At 50.9% G+C, this 17600-nt stretch overlaps 1 protein-coding gene across 1 annotated transcript in view; it reads right to left on the bottom strand.

The window, feature by feature from the left end:
• Positions 1-17600, bottom strand: part of AGAP1 (ArfGAP with GTPase domain, ankyrin repeat and PH domain 1) — a 256941-nt gene that overhangs the window by 47335 nt on the left and 192006 nt on the right. Inside the window, exons 10-12 of the mRNA XM_014464050.1 lie at positions 9048-9202; positions 5721-5811; positions 4717-4939 (exon numbers count right to left, since the gene is read on the bottom strand). Coding sequence (XP_014319536.1) covers positions 4717-4939; positions 5721-5811; positions 9048-9202 — 469 coding nt within the window. The remainder of the gene's footprint in view (positions 1-4716; positions 4940-5720; positions 5812-9047; positions 9203-17600) is intronic.

The following is a 17600-nucleotide window of genomic DNA, read 5'->3' as shown; positions in this document are numbered from 1 at the left end:
TCTCTCCCATGCGGATACCTCCAGTCCCGCCCCAAGTCTTCCGCCTGAAGTGACATCTTTTGACAGGTTAAAGACAGGAAGGGAGTTTAGGCGTGCAGGTGAACTGATAAATAATGACAAAAAGAGAAAGGATGCTACAGAGGGAAAAGACTGCATACTGACCCAGTGGAATCAGAGGAAGGGCTGAGGTCACTGGGGGGCTTCTCTCGGCCTCTTTCGTGGACGTGAGAACACAGGGGCTGCTCTGATTCCCCGAATCGCCACGCACACAGGCTACCTGCACTGAAATGCCTCGGGAGCTGGTCCCTGTGGACCCACACGGGCCAAATGCTGCGACAGAGTCACAAAGATGGGAGAGGAAGGAAGGACAGTGGTCAGGAAAGCGGCACCAGAGGGCTCTGCTCAGTCCTGGCAGGAAACGCTGTTCCCTGCAGTCAAGCCTAAACGCTAAGTGAACCACGGCTGGGAACAGAGAAGACTGACCGGCACGGTGCTGCAGACAGTCCCCAGTGCCCCATGCGTGGCCGAGGGCGAGAGGACGCACAGGTGGACTGAGATGTCCTTGCTGTGTGCTGGCAACGCTGAAGCCCCATTCACTCAGGACACACGAGGCCCTGAGGGGGCAAGAGCACCTGACAGGTGTGCCCACGCTGACCAGTTCCCTGTCACACTCATTCATTCACTCAAGACACAGGCACTTGACCGTTAATAATCTCCACCTGAGCGAATTATTCCTTCACTCGAAACAGGATCACTAAGGAGCTTGGTGACTTCTCCGGCCTGGGTGCTCCGGGCCCCAGTGCCCACCTACGGACAACCACACACTGCGTGGTGCGATGCACAAGCTCACAGGCTGTGCGTCCTAAGTCTGCTCCTCCAGACAGAAGACTGCCCCTCCGCAGCCTCTACAATCTAGCTGATGTTGTCTACTGTTACTCCCCATTTAAAATCAATATTTTAAGTGTGTGCTTAAATGGTATCAATAGCAATTAGAGAGGAGAATTCGGATTCCACCGCAGATGGAGTTAATTGTTACGGCATCGACTTCCCGAACACGCTCCTTTCTCCAAATTACACCGCCATGACGGAGCGGGGACGCGGGGCGCCCTCTCCCCTCCTGCGACAATACATTTCATATCGAGTGCACTGGGAAAAATGGCAGTTGTTGCAGAATCCATCCAAAAAGATTTTTTTTTTCTTCCTGGGAGTAATTAAAAGATGCTTTTCTTGACTAATGGTTCCCCGGTTTAGGAATGGGAAGTCAATACGGCTTCGCCGCCGTCAGCTTCGATTGATCACAGCGCTGGTGAGGTTGGACCGGCAGTGCTCAGGGTGGCTGAGAATCACTGGAACCAATTATGAGCCGGCCGAGGCCGCCTGACCAGGGTGCAGGGACCAGGAGCACAAGGCCTGCCAGCCGGGCGGAGGCACCTGTTTCCTAACTCCCTGCCCGCAGGACTGGGCGACTGCAAGGTTCGGTGGTTTGGGGAGTGGCTGTTTCTCTGGAGAAGGATCTGCTGTGTTCTATGTCCCCACGGTCCTGACCCCGTGTGTGCGTGTGCGTGTGTGTGCGCGTGCATGTTAGCAAGGAGAAAAGCACGCTCCTAATTATATCCCACTGTCAGAACGAATCTTCTGAACAAGCTCGAACAGACCAGAGCTGCTCAAGGAAACAGCTGGGCCCCTTTTCAAAGAATGAGACGGGTAGATGGCACTGGGGTCTTCCTGGGCTAGAGATAAACATTTACTAAATATTGCTTTTTAGGGTTACATTAGGGCCACATGAAAGACCCCTCCTGCTGTTTGTTCTGACCGTCATGGGTTCCACGGAGACCAAAGGGGGTGGGTTGTGGGGGGGGGGGTGTCTCCTTGCCGTCTTGGAGAGGCAGGATCCAGATCGGATCACAGACCAGAGTCCTGGAAATTCTAGCCCAGACCTTGAGTACCTCGTGTCTATTAGCAGACACCACAGGCGGCAGGGCAGGCGGGGGTGTCCGAGTGACTGCGTGTTCTAACAGGATGAGAGATTCTTTCATTTTTCACAGGGTATCCAGGATGGCTTGTTCCCCCAGGGCCACGCCTTCCGACGGCCTCCCTGCCTCGTCGCCATCCCTCCCAATGACGCTGCTGCCTGCCTTTGGTCCTTCTGGGAAAAGCAGACATACACGGAGGCATAAACAGACCCAACAACTCACCCTTTGCCCACGCCTCAGGTGCGGTTATCCACCCTCCCACCCCCAAGGCTCCCCCAGGCCTCCGCTTGGCTCTGGCCCCATCCATCCCCACAACCAGCCCCATGGGAGACCGCCCCCCACACTGACTTCCACATTTAACCCCATGGGCGCCCTAGGGTTTCCCACTCCTGCCTTTGCCTAACCCCCTCCCCACCCCCAGGCCTGGCTATCACCCCACATTCCCGAGTCCAGCTTGGATGCTGTTTCTCCAGCGAGACTTCCCTGGAGCACAGCGGCTATGAGAACCCCTCTGTCCTGTGAACTCAGCCCAGCCCTGGCCTCCTTGTCTGGCCCCAAGGGCACCCCCGACCACAGGACAATTACAAGAACCATTTATCACTTCTTTTCTAGGAGACGGTGGTCAAGAGTATTTGCTGAATTTAATTAAACACGAAACTCCCTGGGAAAATTACTAAAGGCACAAAGAAACATTCAATTCTTATAGGTGCCTATCTTGTTAAGAATGTACAGATTTCTGAATTCCCAAAGCTACCTGGAAACACCAGGTAACTACCCTACCCCCAACCCCCACTGGCCCGGGAGAGGAATTCCAGCTCCGCTCGCTCTTTAGGGAAGCCCAGGATGGGGTTTAACGGCACCACCCCGTCTGCGAGGAAGGAAGGCTCTGATTCGACTCTAAAATATAAAGATGTGATGTGCGTGACACTAGATAGGAGGGAACTTACACACCCAAGGGCCTGACTCACACACACGAATCGGAATCTAAAACACCCCCACACAGTCTGCACTTATGAGAAGATAACATTGATGTCAGGTAGTTACCATTGAAAAATTAACCCACATCCTTGTTTCCAATCATTCTGAATGCTCCTAATTATGACAGATGAAAAAACAAACTTTTCTCAAGTTCATGATATGAACCACAGAATATACGCTTCTTTTATATAGAAACAGGTAAAATGCATCAGGTTAATATTTTCTGACCCATTTGAATTGTTTTTCTGTACTCATACATTATACTCAATCCAATTTCCACTCATTTTTCATTTTCAGACCTAAATATTTTCCAAGGAAACTATATCTACAAAAAAAATATTATAACAAAAATTAATCTCTTCAGAATGCTCCTAGTTGTCCACATTCGTGTTACGTCAAGATAAATACATTTTGAAAGTGCACCCTCTGTTCAGCCTGTAAGACACGTGCCCATGTTCATCACCAGCTGCAACTCACCTTCCAAGAGCTCACACAGCAAACCTCCGCTGTGGGAGACACACGCCCCCCGCACCCTTTCTCGCCCTTGCCCTCCCACAGCAGCCCTGACGCACGGAGCGGGACTGCTCACGCACCAGCTTCATTCTCCCAAGTGAACCCAAGGTGGCACCAGAAATTCACTCTTCAGTGTTAACGACCCAGAGCCCACCCACTCGGAGCGTTATTGTCGCCCAGCGGAGGGACCCACTTCTTGCCCTCACATTGGCCGCTGCTTGGACTTTCGTGTTGTCTGATCAACAGCAAAAAAAAATTTAAAAAGTGCTCAGGTTGGGAGACCTATGGCCTCCCCCTGCTTCTCCACACCCCTGAGATGTGAATGCTGAGAGGGAACCCCACACCTGACTTCAGAACCGGACACCCCGGAGAGGGAAGCGTCCGTCCTGCCTCCGGGAACGAGGCTCCCTCGGAAGCCGTTCTATCACCTCTCAGGTGCATTAAATATGCACGTGTGCTCAAAACTGGTTTATCATAGCTGCAAATGGAAGACGAAAAACTAAATGGCCTCAAAATAAATGCGATTTTTACATTGGGTAACAATTAACATTAATGAGGAGTCACTGTACATTATGCCAGATTTGTCTGATTAAACATGTTAGAAATATATTTTAGGAAATAAAATATATTTTGTTACCATGAACTCACTTATTTTGTGTGTATGTCAATTGAGTAGAGGCTTATCAAAGATCTAAAAATAACAAAATTAAAGAATCAGAAATTCATAATTGGTGTTAATGGTGCAGCTTACGCCTATTAGCAATGTATTAATTAAAGTGATGCATTCATAAGTTTAGAAGCTTAATACATTTCTAGGAGGGGAGAGGAATCCCCAAGGTGGAAAAACAAACATAAACAATGAAGGCATTTGAATTGGCCACATCTGTGAAGACCCATTTTCAATACAGATCTCTGTGCTGGTCTAAGCAGCACCCCTACAGGTTGCCAGGGCAGTTCTAATTGTGTCCAACTGTTGGCAAAATGCCCCCAAACCACACCCCTTGCTGTGTTTTTTTTTTTTTTAATATATATTTTATTGATTTTTTTACAGAGAGGAAGGGAGAGGGATAGAGTTAGAAACATCGATAAGAGAGAAACATGGATCAGCTGCCTCCTGCACACCCCCTACTGGGGATGTGCCCACAACCAAGGTACATGCCCTTGACCAGAATCGAACCTGGGACCTTTCAGTCCGCAGGCCGATGCTCTATCCACTGATCCAAACCGGTTAGGGCTCTTGCCGTGTTCTTACCTTGTGGAGTCCAGCGAGGGCTTCGTCCGCCCCTGGCTATTCTCTTCCCAGACGCTGTTGGCCAGCTCGTTCCCAATGGATGACATCACCTTGATGAGCTCGATGGGCCAGTCGTCCAGGTCCAGAGATCGAACTCGCGAGAGGTGGGTACCGAGGTTCCGGTGGATCCCTGAGCACTCGATGCACATGAGGGCTCCCAGGTTCAAGCTGGCCCAGTTAGGGTCTGTGGGAAGAAGAGCAGAGGGCCCCATGGGATCAGACCATCGCTGCTCATTCACTGCCCTTGGCATCTCAGCAACAAAACCCTTGCCAGACAGACTTCACATCCAGACCCTTCCCTGGGGTCTGGCTTGAAAACACTCCCTGGTCAGTTCTTGCTACTGTCTAAGGTGTCTTACAAAATTGAACATGTTGGTGGCTAATCTGAAATATCTGGCTTTGGAAATCTTTGGAACTTCCCACCCAACAGACAATTGCCATCGCTGGTTTGGATAGTTGCACGTTGGCGATGTTGCGATGTTCTGCTCTATAAACAGCGCTGTGAGGAACATCTCTGAAGCTAGATCTGCCCCCTGCCCCCAGCTTAGTTCCTGGAGGGGCACAGCCAAGTGAGGGGTGTCCGTGCCATTATGTACATTGCCAAATAGTTCTTCATCACTCTGTGGATGGGATATCTCCCAGCATGTTCACCCAAACTGGATAGTTTGACTTAAAAATAACGAAGTCTTTGTCAATGTGTCATCTACTGGTCTCTGATCTCGGCCCCTCCACCTCCCCTTGTTCTCTGAGTAACTGCAGCAGCCAGAGCTTGGCTTGCATCGGGCTACGCAACCTGCTATGTTTGTAACTTGACCTTCAGGCTCTACATTTCTCCCCATAAATGGGCCCTCCGGTGGCACCAACTATTACAGAGCCACAGGAACCAAAAAAGTCAGATGCAGGGGGACCACCCAATCCGACCCTCTCCACTGCGGAGGCCCAGCCCCTCCCCGGCGCCCACTTACTCTGGGTCTCGCAGTCCACACAGTGCGAATTCCCTCGGATGTTTCGTATCGACTGCAAGGCCATGGCCTCACTCTGGCTCGTCAGCCGGGACTAGACATACAAGAAGACACACAAATGCAAGATATGAGAAACCTGAGAGAAACATACATGTCTACTCATAACGCCAGAGAAAATTCAAACAGATTGTGAGCAAATATGGCAGGAGGGCAATTTCAAACAATTTTTCCTCTTCCAGTATCTCCAGGAAAAAGTCGCACTGAGAAGGCGCCGTGAGGGCACCCCCAGGTTAAGATTTATTGGGTGAGAATGATCCTACGAGACATGACGACAAAGGCACGTGCTGGACCCTTTGTGAAGGAACGGGGACAAACCGTCACCTGGGGAACGTAACTGGTTAATGCACTTTCACTGCCGTGTGTCTACTTGGTGTGAAGAGTAAAGAATGAAAAACAAGTTTTCCGCTTATAAGAGAAGGGTCAGGCTTCATCGGCATCGTTAAGACAAATGTCACGATTCCTGGTCAGGAGACCATGGCCACACCACACTTGACGTTTCCTCAAACTGTCTCAATTGCTACAACAACAAAGTCACTAGCCTGTGTAGGGCAGGGAGGAGTGGGACAGTGGCTGGGCGTGGTTCTTCTTAAACTTACACTTGAATGTCTTCTCTAAGCATGTGAGGACAACATCGGAGGAAAAGAACATGAAAATCTATAAACTATGAGATATGATCATCACAATTAAGTTTTATTAACATTTTGATATCTATTCCTGCAGTCTTTCCCTAAGCACATCTGTACACAGGTAAGTACTTCTTAAAAAGCCACATTGTATATATTGCTTTGAAACCTGCCAGGTTAGCCTAATGAGATACTGTCGTCTCTCAATGCTGCCCTGTTTTCTCCAACATCACCATTTTAAATGGCTGCATGATATTCCACTTCTGGTGATTTATTTACGACGTTCACTCTGATGGACATTCAGGTTGGTCCCAGTTTCTCCACTGTAAAGAGTGCTGAAGTTCTGCACAAATCCCGGATTATTTACTGAGGATCAATTTCTGGACGTCAAGACGTTAGGTAAAGGAATAGGTACCGTTCTTAAGGCCTACACTGCATACATTTAATATAATGGTAAAAGCCAACTACAGTTCAGAGGACATTTAGAATAAGCTTGATTTTTGTTTAATAAGTCAAACTATCTTCATCTTCATGTTTGATATGAAATAATTTATTGCTTACCACCTAATAATGTAATTTATTAATTGCTACTGTCTAGGTAGCACCATGCATTATTGGGGTTTTATGCCTTTGGCTAGATACCCAGGTATTCAAAGTATGTTTAACTGTTTACTAGTATGTTGGCACCTCGAGTGAGTGTGTGTGTGTGTGTGTGTGTGTGTGTGTGTGAGCAGGGATGTGTCAGCTGTCTCTCTCTCCCTGTATCATTTCTGAGGCACATGGGTGTATATGTTTGTCTATACCTCCTATCTACTGAATTATCCACAGGCAGCTAAGACACCTTGTAGCTCATTCTCAACTAGTCAGTATTTTGCCTTCAAGCTATTGCTTGTGGGTATTACTTCCATGTGCACACGTGCACACCTGTTCAGCAACGCCCAGGCGTGAGCGTTCCCTCCTCCCGCTCAGTGAGTCCGCCTAGGAAAGCACCTGCCTGTGCATGCACACGTCTAGGGGGAGAAACGGGGCCGCACTTCACGGCTGGTGTGCGCCTCAGGCCCCAAGGTGATGCCTCGAGTTTCACGGTGAGCGGGCAGGAGCTGGCCAGGTGTGAGAGGGAAAAGGCGACATGCTTCCAGATCCTCTGATTCCGTCTGACCGAGACGCTATGATTTTGTACTGAACTTGGAGATGTGTTTGTTCAACAACCCTGGCTCTCCGAACTCCTGCTCTGAAACTTCATCCCCACGTTCGGTGGGTGGCACGCGCCTCGGCTCCCCACTGGCGAGGAGACCGGGGCATCTACGTTCGCTCTGGGAGCACATCTGCGGCCGTGACTATGAAGCCGAGATGCTCGGGAGTGAGAGGCAGCGACTCAGCCCACCTTGGTATAAAACCACTTTTAAAAAGAGCAGCAAATTACATTATAATAATAATGACTGGTTTACCCTGGGTAAAGAGGGTAATAAAATAAGACACTCCATCTTTCTGAGAGATACACTCCTTCCCCTGACAGAGCTGCACATAAATCATGGGCAGAAATTTCTTTAAATTGTTACAAATGAAACTGCAGGTCGGTGGACAATATCCTTTCTCTTAGTTTCGAGTTGACTATAGTTTGAAAATGCTCTCTAGGACTCTAAAATGCCCAGAAAAGGAGTTAAAAACATCCACGCATTAAAACAATGAGGTTGAAGAAATCCCTGTTGGGAAGAAGAAAATGGGAAGAATGACTTTTGTTCCTGGAATATCACGGGGCAGGGTCTACAAAATGCAGAGTGAAGTCATTTAGCTTCTCCTGGCTACACAAATGCAAAGCAACTACCCCTAATTACTGAAAAAAACACAAAAAGACTTTATGGCAGAGCTGAGCAAATGGACAACTTCCTGCATGCTCACACATGTGCTCACGTATGTGCTCATGCGCCCATGTGTTTACTTTTGTTTACGTCTGTATCAAGAGTCAGTGTCTAAGTTGACAGGGACTTGAATTTTGTGCATTTATGAGAACAGAAGGGTGCATCTTTTCTGTCTGCATTCTTTTCCTGAGTGTGGTCTGCCTGAAATAAAAACAAATGTGGCCACATAAGCGACAAGAATCTCAAAGATTCCATCACTTGCAATAAAAAGGTGGGATTTGGGATTAGTTGAGAGAATACAGATTTCAATGGGATATATGGCCTTAGGAACATGGTTAAGCTAGGAGACTGACATGATATTTGATACATATTGGCACAAAGTCTTCCCCAATCTTTTCCACCAGTTAGCTTTTTGCTTAGAAAGAGGACTAGGATCTTGTCAGTCACGTGTCAACTGATGCTTTGCGCTCCCCTGGGCATCACTAGGCCTCCACAGCCCTTTAATGAGCAGCTGCCCTTGATTTTGGGGGGCAGCTCCCTAAGGGCCTTACCTTTATCATAAAGATTTTTTAACATAATTTTTAGAGAGAGAAGAAGGGAGACAGAAAGAGAGAGAGAAACTTGGATATGAGAGTGACACATTGATGGGCTGCCTCCTGCACGCCACCCACTGGGGATTGAGCTGTAACCCTGGCATGTGCCCTGACGGGAATCGAACCAGCAACCCCTCGGTGCATAGGGCATAGGGCGATGCCCAACTAACCGAGACACACTGGCTGGGGCCTTACCTTATTCTTGCTGCTCTCACATGACTGCAAGCTGGCAAGGATCTGGCTCTCGATGGCTTGGACCCACGCGTCTCTCTCTTCATACGTGGTGGCTTCAAAGTGCCACGTCTGGCCAGTGAGGGACACAATGATAAACTCAAAGTTTTCTTCTTGCTCTGAAACAGAGGGTGGGGATGAAGAATTTAGCTTCATGTGACCGCGGCCCTCTGCCGTCCGCAGTCATAAAGGTGCCTTTGGGTTCCCTCGCGCCCACCACAGCGCAGAGCTGAGTCCACAGACCGGCAAACACTCAAGGTCTGGTTCCGCAGCCGGCGTGGGTCAGCGAGGTCTCCCTCAGTGCCCAGGGGGTGAGGAAAGGAAAATCCGTGTGTGATGGCAGCGTCTCTGTGATGGGCACAGACGAAGCAACACAGGAACGTGCCCTGTAACTTATGCCAACCATCCACACCTGTGGGGCGAAACTAAGTTAGTGCTGAAAATCTCCGGGTACAGTTTTGGGGTCTTCGTTGCATGTGTGTGTAGATCCACAGATGCACCACAGCAGGGAGGGTGCCTGGGTTTCTGTTCTTTTCCATCAGGAAGTCCCTTCCAGGCTGCTGGGATCCCACTGTCTCTCCTCTTCTGGAGACGATGGAATTAAAGCCTTCCCATGGGTGACAGCCTGGACCAGGATGGTTCGAACTTGCACCAAATCCTGCCAGGCCGCTTCCCACATCGGGCTCTTTGGGCGAGTCCTGGAGCCTCCCAGGCCCCTTTCCTCACCCCTACAGCGGGGGAAAGACCACTCGCTTTGGAGCGCTTCCCACTGGCTAAGTGACATGTGCTAACTCAGGGGACACCCCATAAATGCCGGCATCTGTCCTCTTTCCCTGCCACAGAGCAAGAGAGGAGGAGGCACATATAAGCAGCAAAACCTGCCATGAATAACCACTAGGCACTCTCCCGCTGGACTACTGGGCGCCTCATCTCATTTGATTCCAAGTTTCCAGTCACTGGGGGCTGTGAACTGACTGCATCGCGTCACCTTATCAATAAGGATAAGAACGCGGCGACCTGCCTAGCTGACCGCTGCGTCTGTTAATTATCATCTCAGTTGTCTGCACATGGCTACTTGGCTCACCCACCTACTGGGCCAGCCTCTGCCTCCCACAATCGCCACTCCTCTTGCCCATCTCCCAAGCACCCTCACCCCTCACAACCCCTGACCTTCGGCCCCTGACCTCTGCTGTGCTCCCTGCTGCTCTTGGGTTCTTGAGACCTGACCTCACCAGGAGCCCTCGGCCTCCAGACATGGATGCTCACTCAGCTCCTCGCGAAGCAACTACAACCACGTCCGGCCGTCCTCACCTCCTTCCCCTCAGTCTCAGGAGGGAAGCAGCCCTCACTCTGTGGCTGGGAGGCCCCTCCTACCTCACTCCATTGACCCCAGGGCCCAGGAAGGGGATGCTCATGTCCTCCCTAACGCCAGCCAGGCCTGGGGGACCCCTTCCCTAAACCATTGCACGCATTGCCAGGAAATGGGGCTGGACACTGTTGCGTGAAATCTTCACATGCTCTGATGTTAATGGTTCTGTGTTCTATGTAAAACCAGCTCCACTGCTCTTCTAGAAGGTAACCTCCTGGTGAGTTGTTCTTAAATCTGTGGAACTGGCTCTGAAGGGTCCTGAACGTAGGGAAGGTGGATGCCCCCTTTTGCAAAACCATTGTGGGTTCATTTCTTGCAAACTTCCAAGGGCACTGCTCTCCAGTACCTACCCTATGGCTGCTCCATCACCTTCAAATCAAGCTCCTCCCCACCCCGCGCCACTTGTTCCTTTTACTTCTGGACACAGTTTTCCTTTCCCAGCACCTTCCGTGCCACTAAACGTTTCTGACTCTACGTTCAGGGGGTTCTCTCGCCTCAGAGCTATCCCCAGATGGAAGAGACAGCTTCTGGGTTGCACTCCCTGGAGGGCTCAAGCCCCGTGTGGCCCTGTCAGGGGAGCCTGCAGGGAACTCAGCATCTTGAAGGTGATCGGTAGGGCCCTGTCAAGTCTGAGCTCTGGTGGGAGTGACACACGATGGTTCGCCTCTCCTTCCTAACCCCACCTGGAGCAGGAGAATGTGATCCATTAGCAATGTCTGCCCTGGGGCAGGAGGGGGGCATGCGGCAGGCCTGCCATCTGTTTACTCTGCTCAACTGAAGAGTTCTTTCTAGCTCTGGAATCACTTCTGACATGGGACAGTTCTCACGTCTGTATCTCTGACCCTAAAATTAAAATGATTTAAAACAATGCACACATACTGATACTCTTCAAATATTTGGTTCTCACATCAAATTAACAGGCACACACCTGACCGGCTATAGTCCACAAATGATCCTCTTAGAGTTTCACGATTTGTTACTGATTAAAATGTTAATTCTAGTCATAAAATTCAAAATCACCCAGATTCCACACCCTCCCTCTTCCCACTGCCATCTGATCAGTGACAACACTGTTCACCAACATCAACCCCCCCCCCCCCCGCCACCTTGTTGCACCTTCCTCTCCATTTCCTTCTACCTCGGACTGCCCAGCCATACAGCGGGTAAGATGTGTGGCAGGGCCTTCCCTACAAAACACACTTTTTATTGCAATGACCGACCTGCATGAGGCATAAACTCCAAGCCCCAAGCCCACCCTCTTCCTCCCATGAGTCAAAATCCCAAACTGTGAGAATTAAGTGATAAATGCCTGCAAAAGCGAAAGCTAGCCTACGGAGCAGACATTTCGGTGGCTCAACGAATAAAGCTACAAGAAGGTGCCAGAGAGAAAGTCCAAGTCCTGCATCCAGTGATCCCGGAAAGCATGGGGCTACTGGAGCCCTAGGTCTGCGGAGCCTCCTCGGCTCCTGGCCAGTTCTCAGAAGGGAACCATTCCACAGACCAGGAATACCCCACGAGGGACATTAAGAAAAGGTGCTCTCCTGGGGCGTCCCGTGGGAGCCAGCCGGGTCTCTCCACTTCCCAGGGACCTTTTCTGTTATGTTTCTTTACTCCTGATGTCAGAAGGGCAAGATGGTGGCTCTTTCAGAAGTAGTTGTCCCAAATATCCCTCACCAGCTTGTCAGTAGTGTCATAATCATAAAGATTATGGCCACGTCTGGAGAATGCTGGGGTGTGACGCATGGCTACTGGGGAGCATCTCTCCTATTGTCGCGTGGCTCCGGTGACACGGTGCAACGGGTGTGGCAGTGATAAGCCGGGCACTGTCCAGCGGTCACTTTCCTAGGTACATGGCTTCCCGACCAGTTAGCGGTCAGCCTGGGGAGGAGGGACAGTTCCACCCACACCAGGACAATCGGAGCACGTGACACTCCTGGATGCTCTGCTTTGCTCTGGGAGGGGACACATGATCTGAGTGTCCTCCAGGTCGTCACATCTGAGTTAGGGCCTCGGTACCCCTTCCCCTCTTCCCAGAGGTTCAGGTGCCTCTTCCCTCCACGGGAAGGAAACGTCAAGGCCACCACCTGTGCCAGGCGAGAACGCTGCTGACCACAGACTGGCACCCCAGCCTCCTCCCCGTGGCTGTAGGAGCAACCCATTGTCCCCTCCCTTTTTTGGCCTAAACCCTTTTAAAAGTGGCTTCTGTCACCTCCCACCCCAGTCCTGACTAATCCGTGGAGAAAAGACTCCCCTGGGGAGTCTCCAGCCTGCTGCCTGGTCCTCTCCTCAGGCCACCACCTGGACAACCTCTAGGCTAATCCTCGCCAGCACGTCCGTACCACTGCAGTGACCACGACACTCAGTAGGTAAATAGTAGGAGATCCTGGGACCCAAATACCTTCCCTTCTTCTGTAGAGACAGCAATTAACATGTTCAAAGAAGAACGATTATCAGCTGGACAGGCTGTTCAAATCACCGATGGGCCAAAGGGTCCCAACACATTTTTAGGAAGCAGCTCTGCGACGATATTTCAGTGACCAGCAACTGGGTAAAAAACGAGGAAAACAAGAATTGGCAGCGTGAGGCCAATCAGTCAGGAAGACAGACCGGCATTTCTCTTCTCTCTTGCCCTCACTCCCAACGTGAAGAATGAGTGCTCGGACGGCGAGGACGTACGTTGTCATGTCTCATTTCGAGTGGTTTCATCTCACTAATACAAACCCACTTTTGGTGACAATCCCAGCGGCTTATATTTAATTCATTCCGTACAATGGAATTCCGGCTGTAGAAAGTCCTGATGACACCCACGTGAAAAGCGTGTTTCTTAGTTGGACAGACACGCGGGGATCCAAGGAATTCCAGCCCTGGACCCCCCGATGGTGAAAAATCAGAGTCCCACCACCCCCGTGGCCAGAAAGAAAGAAGCGTGCTGTTTCCCAGCGTGACATTCCAGGGCCTGGCTGTTTCATAAAGTTTTGTGATTGGGCTCACAGGGATTTAAACAGTTTTCCGTGTTTAACGGTTAGCTGTGGAAAGGTCCACTATAATAGTATTTTAGCACCATGAACCTGTCGAAACCAACCTTCCCAATTATTCCCAACGACATTAATAATACCGGATATTACACTAATTGCGTCCAGTTTCTATGCAGACGAGGCCCCGTGGGGCTAATTTCGCCTCTTCAGGGGCAAGCAACTCAGCCATCAGCCTGGTTTCACAAGGAAGCCCTCCTCATTACACGAGGCCGGGCTGTCAAACTTTTTTTTTTTTAAAGGTTAATGGGCCAATCAGTCATCAATTATTTTTGCGGAATCCTTGCAAAGGGTTAAAGGGCTCAAAGCAGCTGCAACTGTTCCACATTTGGAAGTTGTTTTCAACAGGAGGTGCCTGACAAGGATGCATTTTGGGGGAGCGGTGAGAGCGGAGAAGAGACGGACAGATGCCTCCGCCTGTCTTCAGGGAAGAGGAGGACTGCCTGGTGCTTTAGCCAAGGCCACGAGGATCCAGACCTTGTGCCAAACTGGTGTAGGATGGCTCACCAGCGTTGGCGAGAGGCAGGCGTGATGTGTGCAGTGACACTGACTCTGGTCTCTTCTGAACTTAGGACTCGGTGTGCCTGCAGAGGTTAGCTGTCCAAGGGCTTCCCGGATCCCAGTCCCAGGCTCCCTACACACCGGGGACCCAAACGCTGCCTGTTTCTATCCACACGGCTGTGTTCTTCCTGACATATGCAAGGATGGACACAGGATGAAAATGTGTCACCTAAACCGTGCGACAGGACTGCATTCAGCGTAGAGGATGGACGAGTCCACTGGCAGAGGTGGCCACAGGTGCCAGACTCCCAGAGGCTTCTGGGGGTCACCGTTTAGAAATGATCTGAGGATCCGGCAGCCGAGCCGCAGGGGAGGAGCCGCCCTCTGTTGTCACAGAATCAGGGCACCTGTGTTAGGAGACACGACAGTGCCCTGATGGATATGTTAACAGCAAGGCAAACTTTGGGCGAGGTTGTTTTGTTCTCATTAACAAGTGAGGGTTAGCAATGGGTTTCTCCCAGTTTCTGCCCGCATCTCCATGTCAACTTTTCTTCACGTCCTTGAGGGCTCCCACCGTTGGGGTCTGCTCTTCTGCACGCACTTGGTTCTCCTGCCATCCCCTAGCTGGGCCTTGCGAACAGGCCACCCTGCCCTCTTCACACCAGCTTATCTGCCAGAAGCCCCAGGTGGGCTGGGACGACGAAGGGGTGTTTTCCTCACTTTCTTTGGCTGGGAAAGACATTCAGACCTGATCCCAGGGAGCCTGATGCAGCCTCAGAATCCTTCTTAACCCAACTCTCCAGGTAACCACCACCACTGAGATGGAAGGTATCTGCTAGGTCTAGCACAATAATGTAGGCCCTATGAGATTACGTGGGGCTACATCCACAGCCCCAGGCTTTTATGCTAATTTTTTGAGCCATACATTTTGTAAAATACTTCAGTATTTCTTCTTTCAAAGCATGTAATACATAGGCATGTGGTTTAGATATTTTACTCAGTGATGATGAAAACCACACGCATTTACGATGTCAGCCAGAATCCACCATAATGTAAAAAGTCAGGTTTCATTCATGTTCAATTTTCCTTTCATTTTTGTAGGAAAAGATAAATGTGAAGGAAACCTGAAGAATATGGTTCAAGATTGTGAAGAAAACACACACACCCAACAACACAATATAAAAACACTCCCTCCTCCCACTTGAGAAGTTATTTATTTTACACAAACAGAAAAAAATACATTTTCTGGTCATTATGAAGACGTGCAGTTCATGGCTCTCGGGTACGTATTTCTGCAAGCTGTGGCTCTGGTAGCTGGGTCTGCTGAGCCTGAGTCCAGCAGAGGGGTTATGCTGTGCTTCATGTAGGACAAGAGCAGGATGAATGCCAGTCCCCAGAGGCAGGCCACAAAGTTAGGAATGTCTGCTACAAATGTCATCACAGGAAGGTTCTCCGGAAACACAAAGGAGGCCTGTATCTCCCTAACACAGGCGAAGAGCGGGGGCAGCAGCCTGAGCACCAGGCGGCAAGAAACTCCATCCTATTCGATTTGGCTTCCGGAACGGTTGGGTGCCACACCTTTCCTCCATGAAGGAGGGTGCCTAGAACAAACCTCCTGAAAAAATAAGTTATCGGGTGCCACATTGAGAACATTCAGGGTGTAGAAGACAGAGGTGTCAGGGCCAGGCTTTCGGGTGAGGGAGATCTGCTAGAGGCACCTGCCTTACTCTACCCAGTCACGGAGCAGGGCTCTGTATCTGTGCTCACTCCAGGCGTGGGCTCGACATGCTGGGAGGCCTAGGGCTTCGTCTTCTGCTCAGAGCCCAGCGTGGGAATCAGATGGGGCCCTGCAGGTGTCCATCCGCCCCAGGTGCTGCTCCGGGCTCCGAGGATCAGTATCATCCTTTTAAAAGTGGAGGGCTGGAAAAACAAGCAAACTTACTTCTTCCCCCAAAAGTCAACTCTGGAGTCATTTCTCATGATAGGGTTTCCCAAGTCTGAATTTGTCTGCATGAGGTCTCGATCCTTGCTGTTCACATGGACCAGGGCCCTGGACAGATACACTCAACAGGCTTAAAACATGGCCACAGATACGGTGTGTTCTTGGAGTTGTTTTCCTATCAGTCAAGTCTTTATAACGATTTTGCAAGGACCTCCGTGGTCACTGTCACATGTGCCAGCTCTGGTAGGGGCTCTGCAGGCTCAACTCAGCTTCTTCTATTATGCTTCCAGGTAGGTTTTAGTGTTTCCTTTTTAGAGAAAGAACCCCGAGCAGGGGAAGGTGAGACCCAGTAACCACCCAAATTCACAGAGCTGGGATCGATCCAGGCCTGTGTTAGTCCAGAGCCAATGTCCACCTCTGACGATTCTGTTCAGGACAGTAAATGGAGCTGGGAAGGATAGATTTAAAAGTCCGGGGGGGAAAGAGCTCACTTTTAAATCCCCCTCTTACTACTTTAGGACATTTTGTGTTGAATTTGCTTCCTGTTATGTAAATGATGCTCAAATGTTTGAGTGACAGGAATTTGTGGCACTCCCGGCATGAGGTAAGTACTACTAGTGGCCAGCAGGAGGCGCTGTGTTACATGCCTCTGGATAGTGACTCCAGACCCGTCATCACAACCTCTGCTGTAGGCGTCATCTCCCTAGTTTACAGATGGGGAAACCGAGGTACAGAGAGTGCGCTTCAAGGTGAAGAGATGGGGATGTGAGAACTGGACCAAGACCGCCTGTCTCAGGGGTCTGGGCTCGAAACCACAAGGCCACTCACAAGCACAAGGTTTGCCAAATTTCTCCTCAAGAACCACAGTCTGAAAGAATGGAATGAGTGAGAGAAGAGGAACCTTGTCGGGTTGTGGAAGGCAGCCCCACAGGCAGGTGGGGCCTTGGGAAGGCGGCTGGGACACCTGGGTGGGGGCTGGGCTCACACCCTGCAGGCAGTCCCGCAGAAGAACAGCTCGACGGTCGCCCCCACTCGGCAAGAGCTGCTGTCTGCCTGGTGTCTCAGCCCCAAAGGTGCTCAAGCCTAAACGTGCTCCGCGCTTGCTGCTGAGCCCACGGCCGGGTTCGGGTGGCGGCTCTGACCCCCGTGCCTGGCCTGGCCTGATCCTCACGTGTTTTCCTGGGGCCCCTGACTGCCCGTCTCCCTGCCTTGTTTTCTCCTTTTGTAAACGTGGAGGATGCACAGGGGTACCAGGAGTCAGTGGGCAGGATGCCGGGAAACAATGGCTCCTGCCAGGTGTCACAGCCGTGGAGCCTGTGCTGAGCCCTGTGTCAAAGGCAGCTTCATTCTCCACGAAGCCCAGGGCACCTGGGCCCTTCGGGACACACCTTCCCTCGCTCTGCATCGGATCTCTGCCTGCCAGCCCTTCCCCTCTCCACCTGCTCAGACCCAGCGTCCAGTTGGGAGAGGAGCCCAGGCCCCAGTGGGCTTTCCACTCAGGTGCGAGCACGTGATCACGGCTGGGATTTGTGGAACTCAACCTGAGCGAGTGAGGTCTCCGAGCTGTGACTGGAGCACTGGGCAGTGGGCGGGCGGTCACCGGTGAGCTGCCTTCTCAGAGGCCTGCGCACCTTTGCTCAGGTGAACAGGCACGTCTTGGCTACCCAGCGGGG

This window comes from Myotis lucifugus, unplaced genomic scaffold, assembly GCF_000147115.1.
Source record: "Myotis lucifugus unplaced genomic scaffold, Myoluc2.0 scaffold_3, whole genome shotgun sequence".
Taxonomy (NCBI): Eukaryota; Metazoa; Chordata; class Mammalia; order Chiroptera; family Vespertilionidae; genus Myotis; species Myotis lucifugus.
The sequence above is the reverse complement of the archived record's forward strand: the minus strand, read 5'-3'. Positions and strand labels throughout refer to the sequence as shown.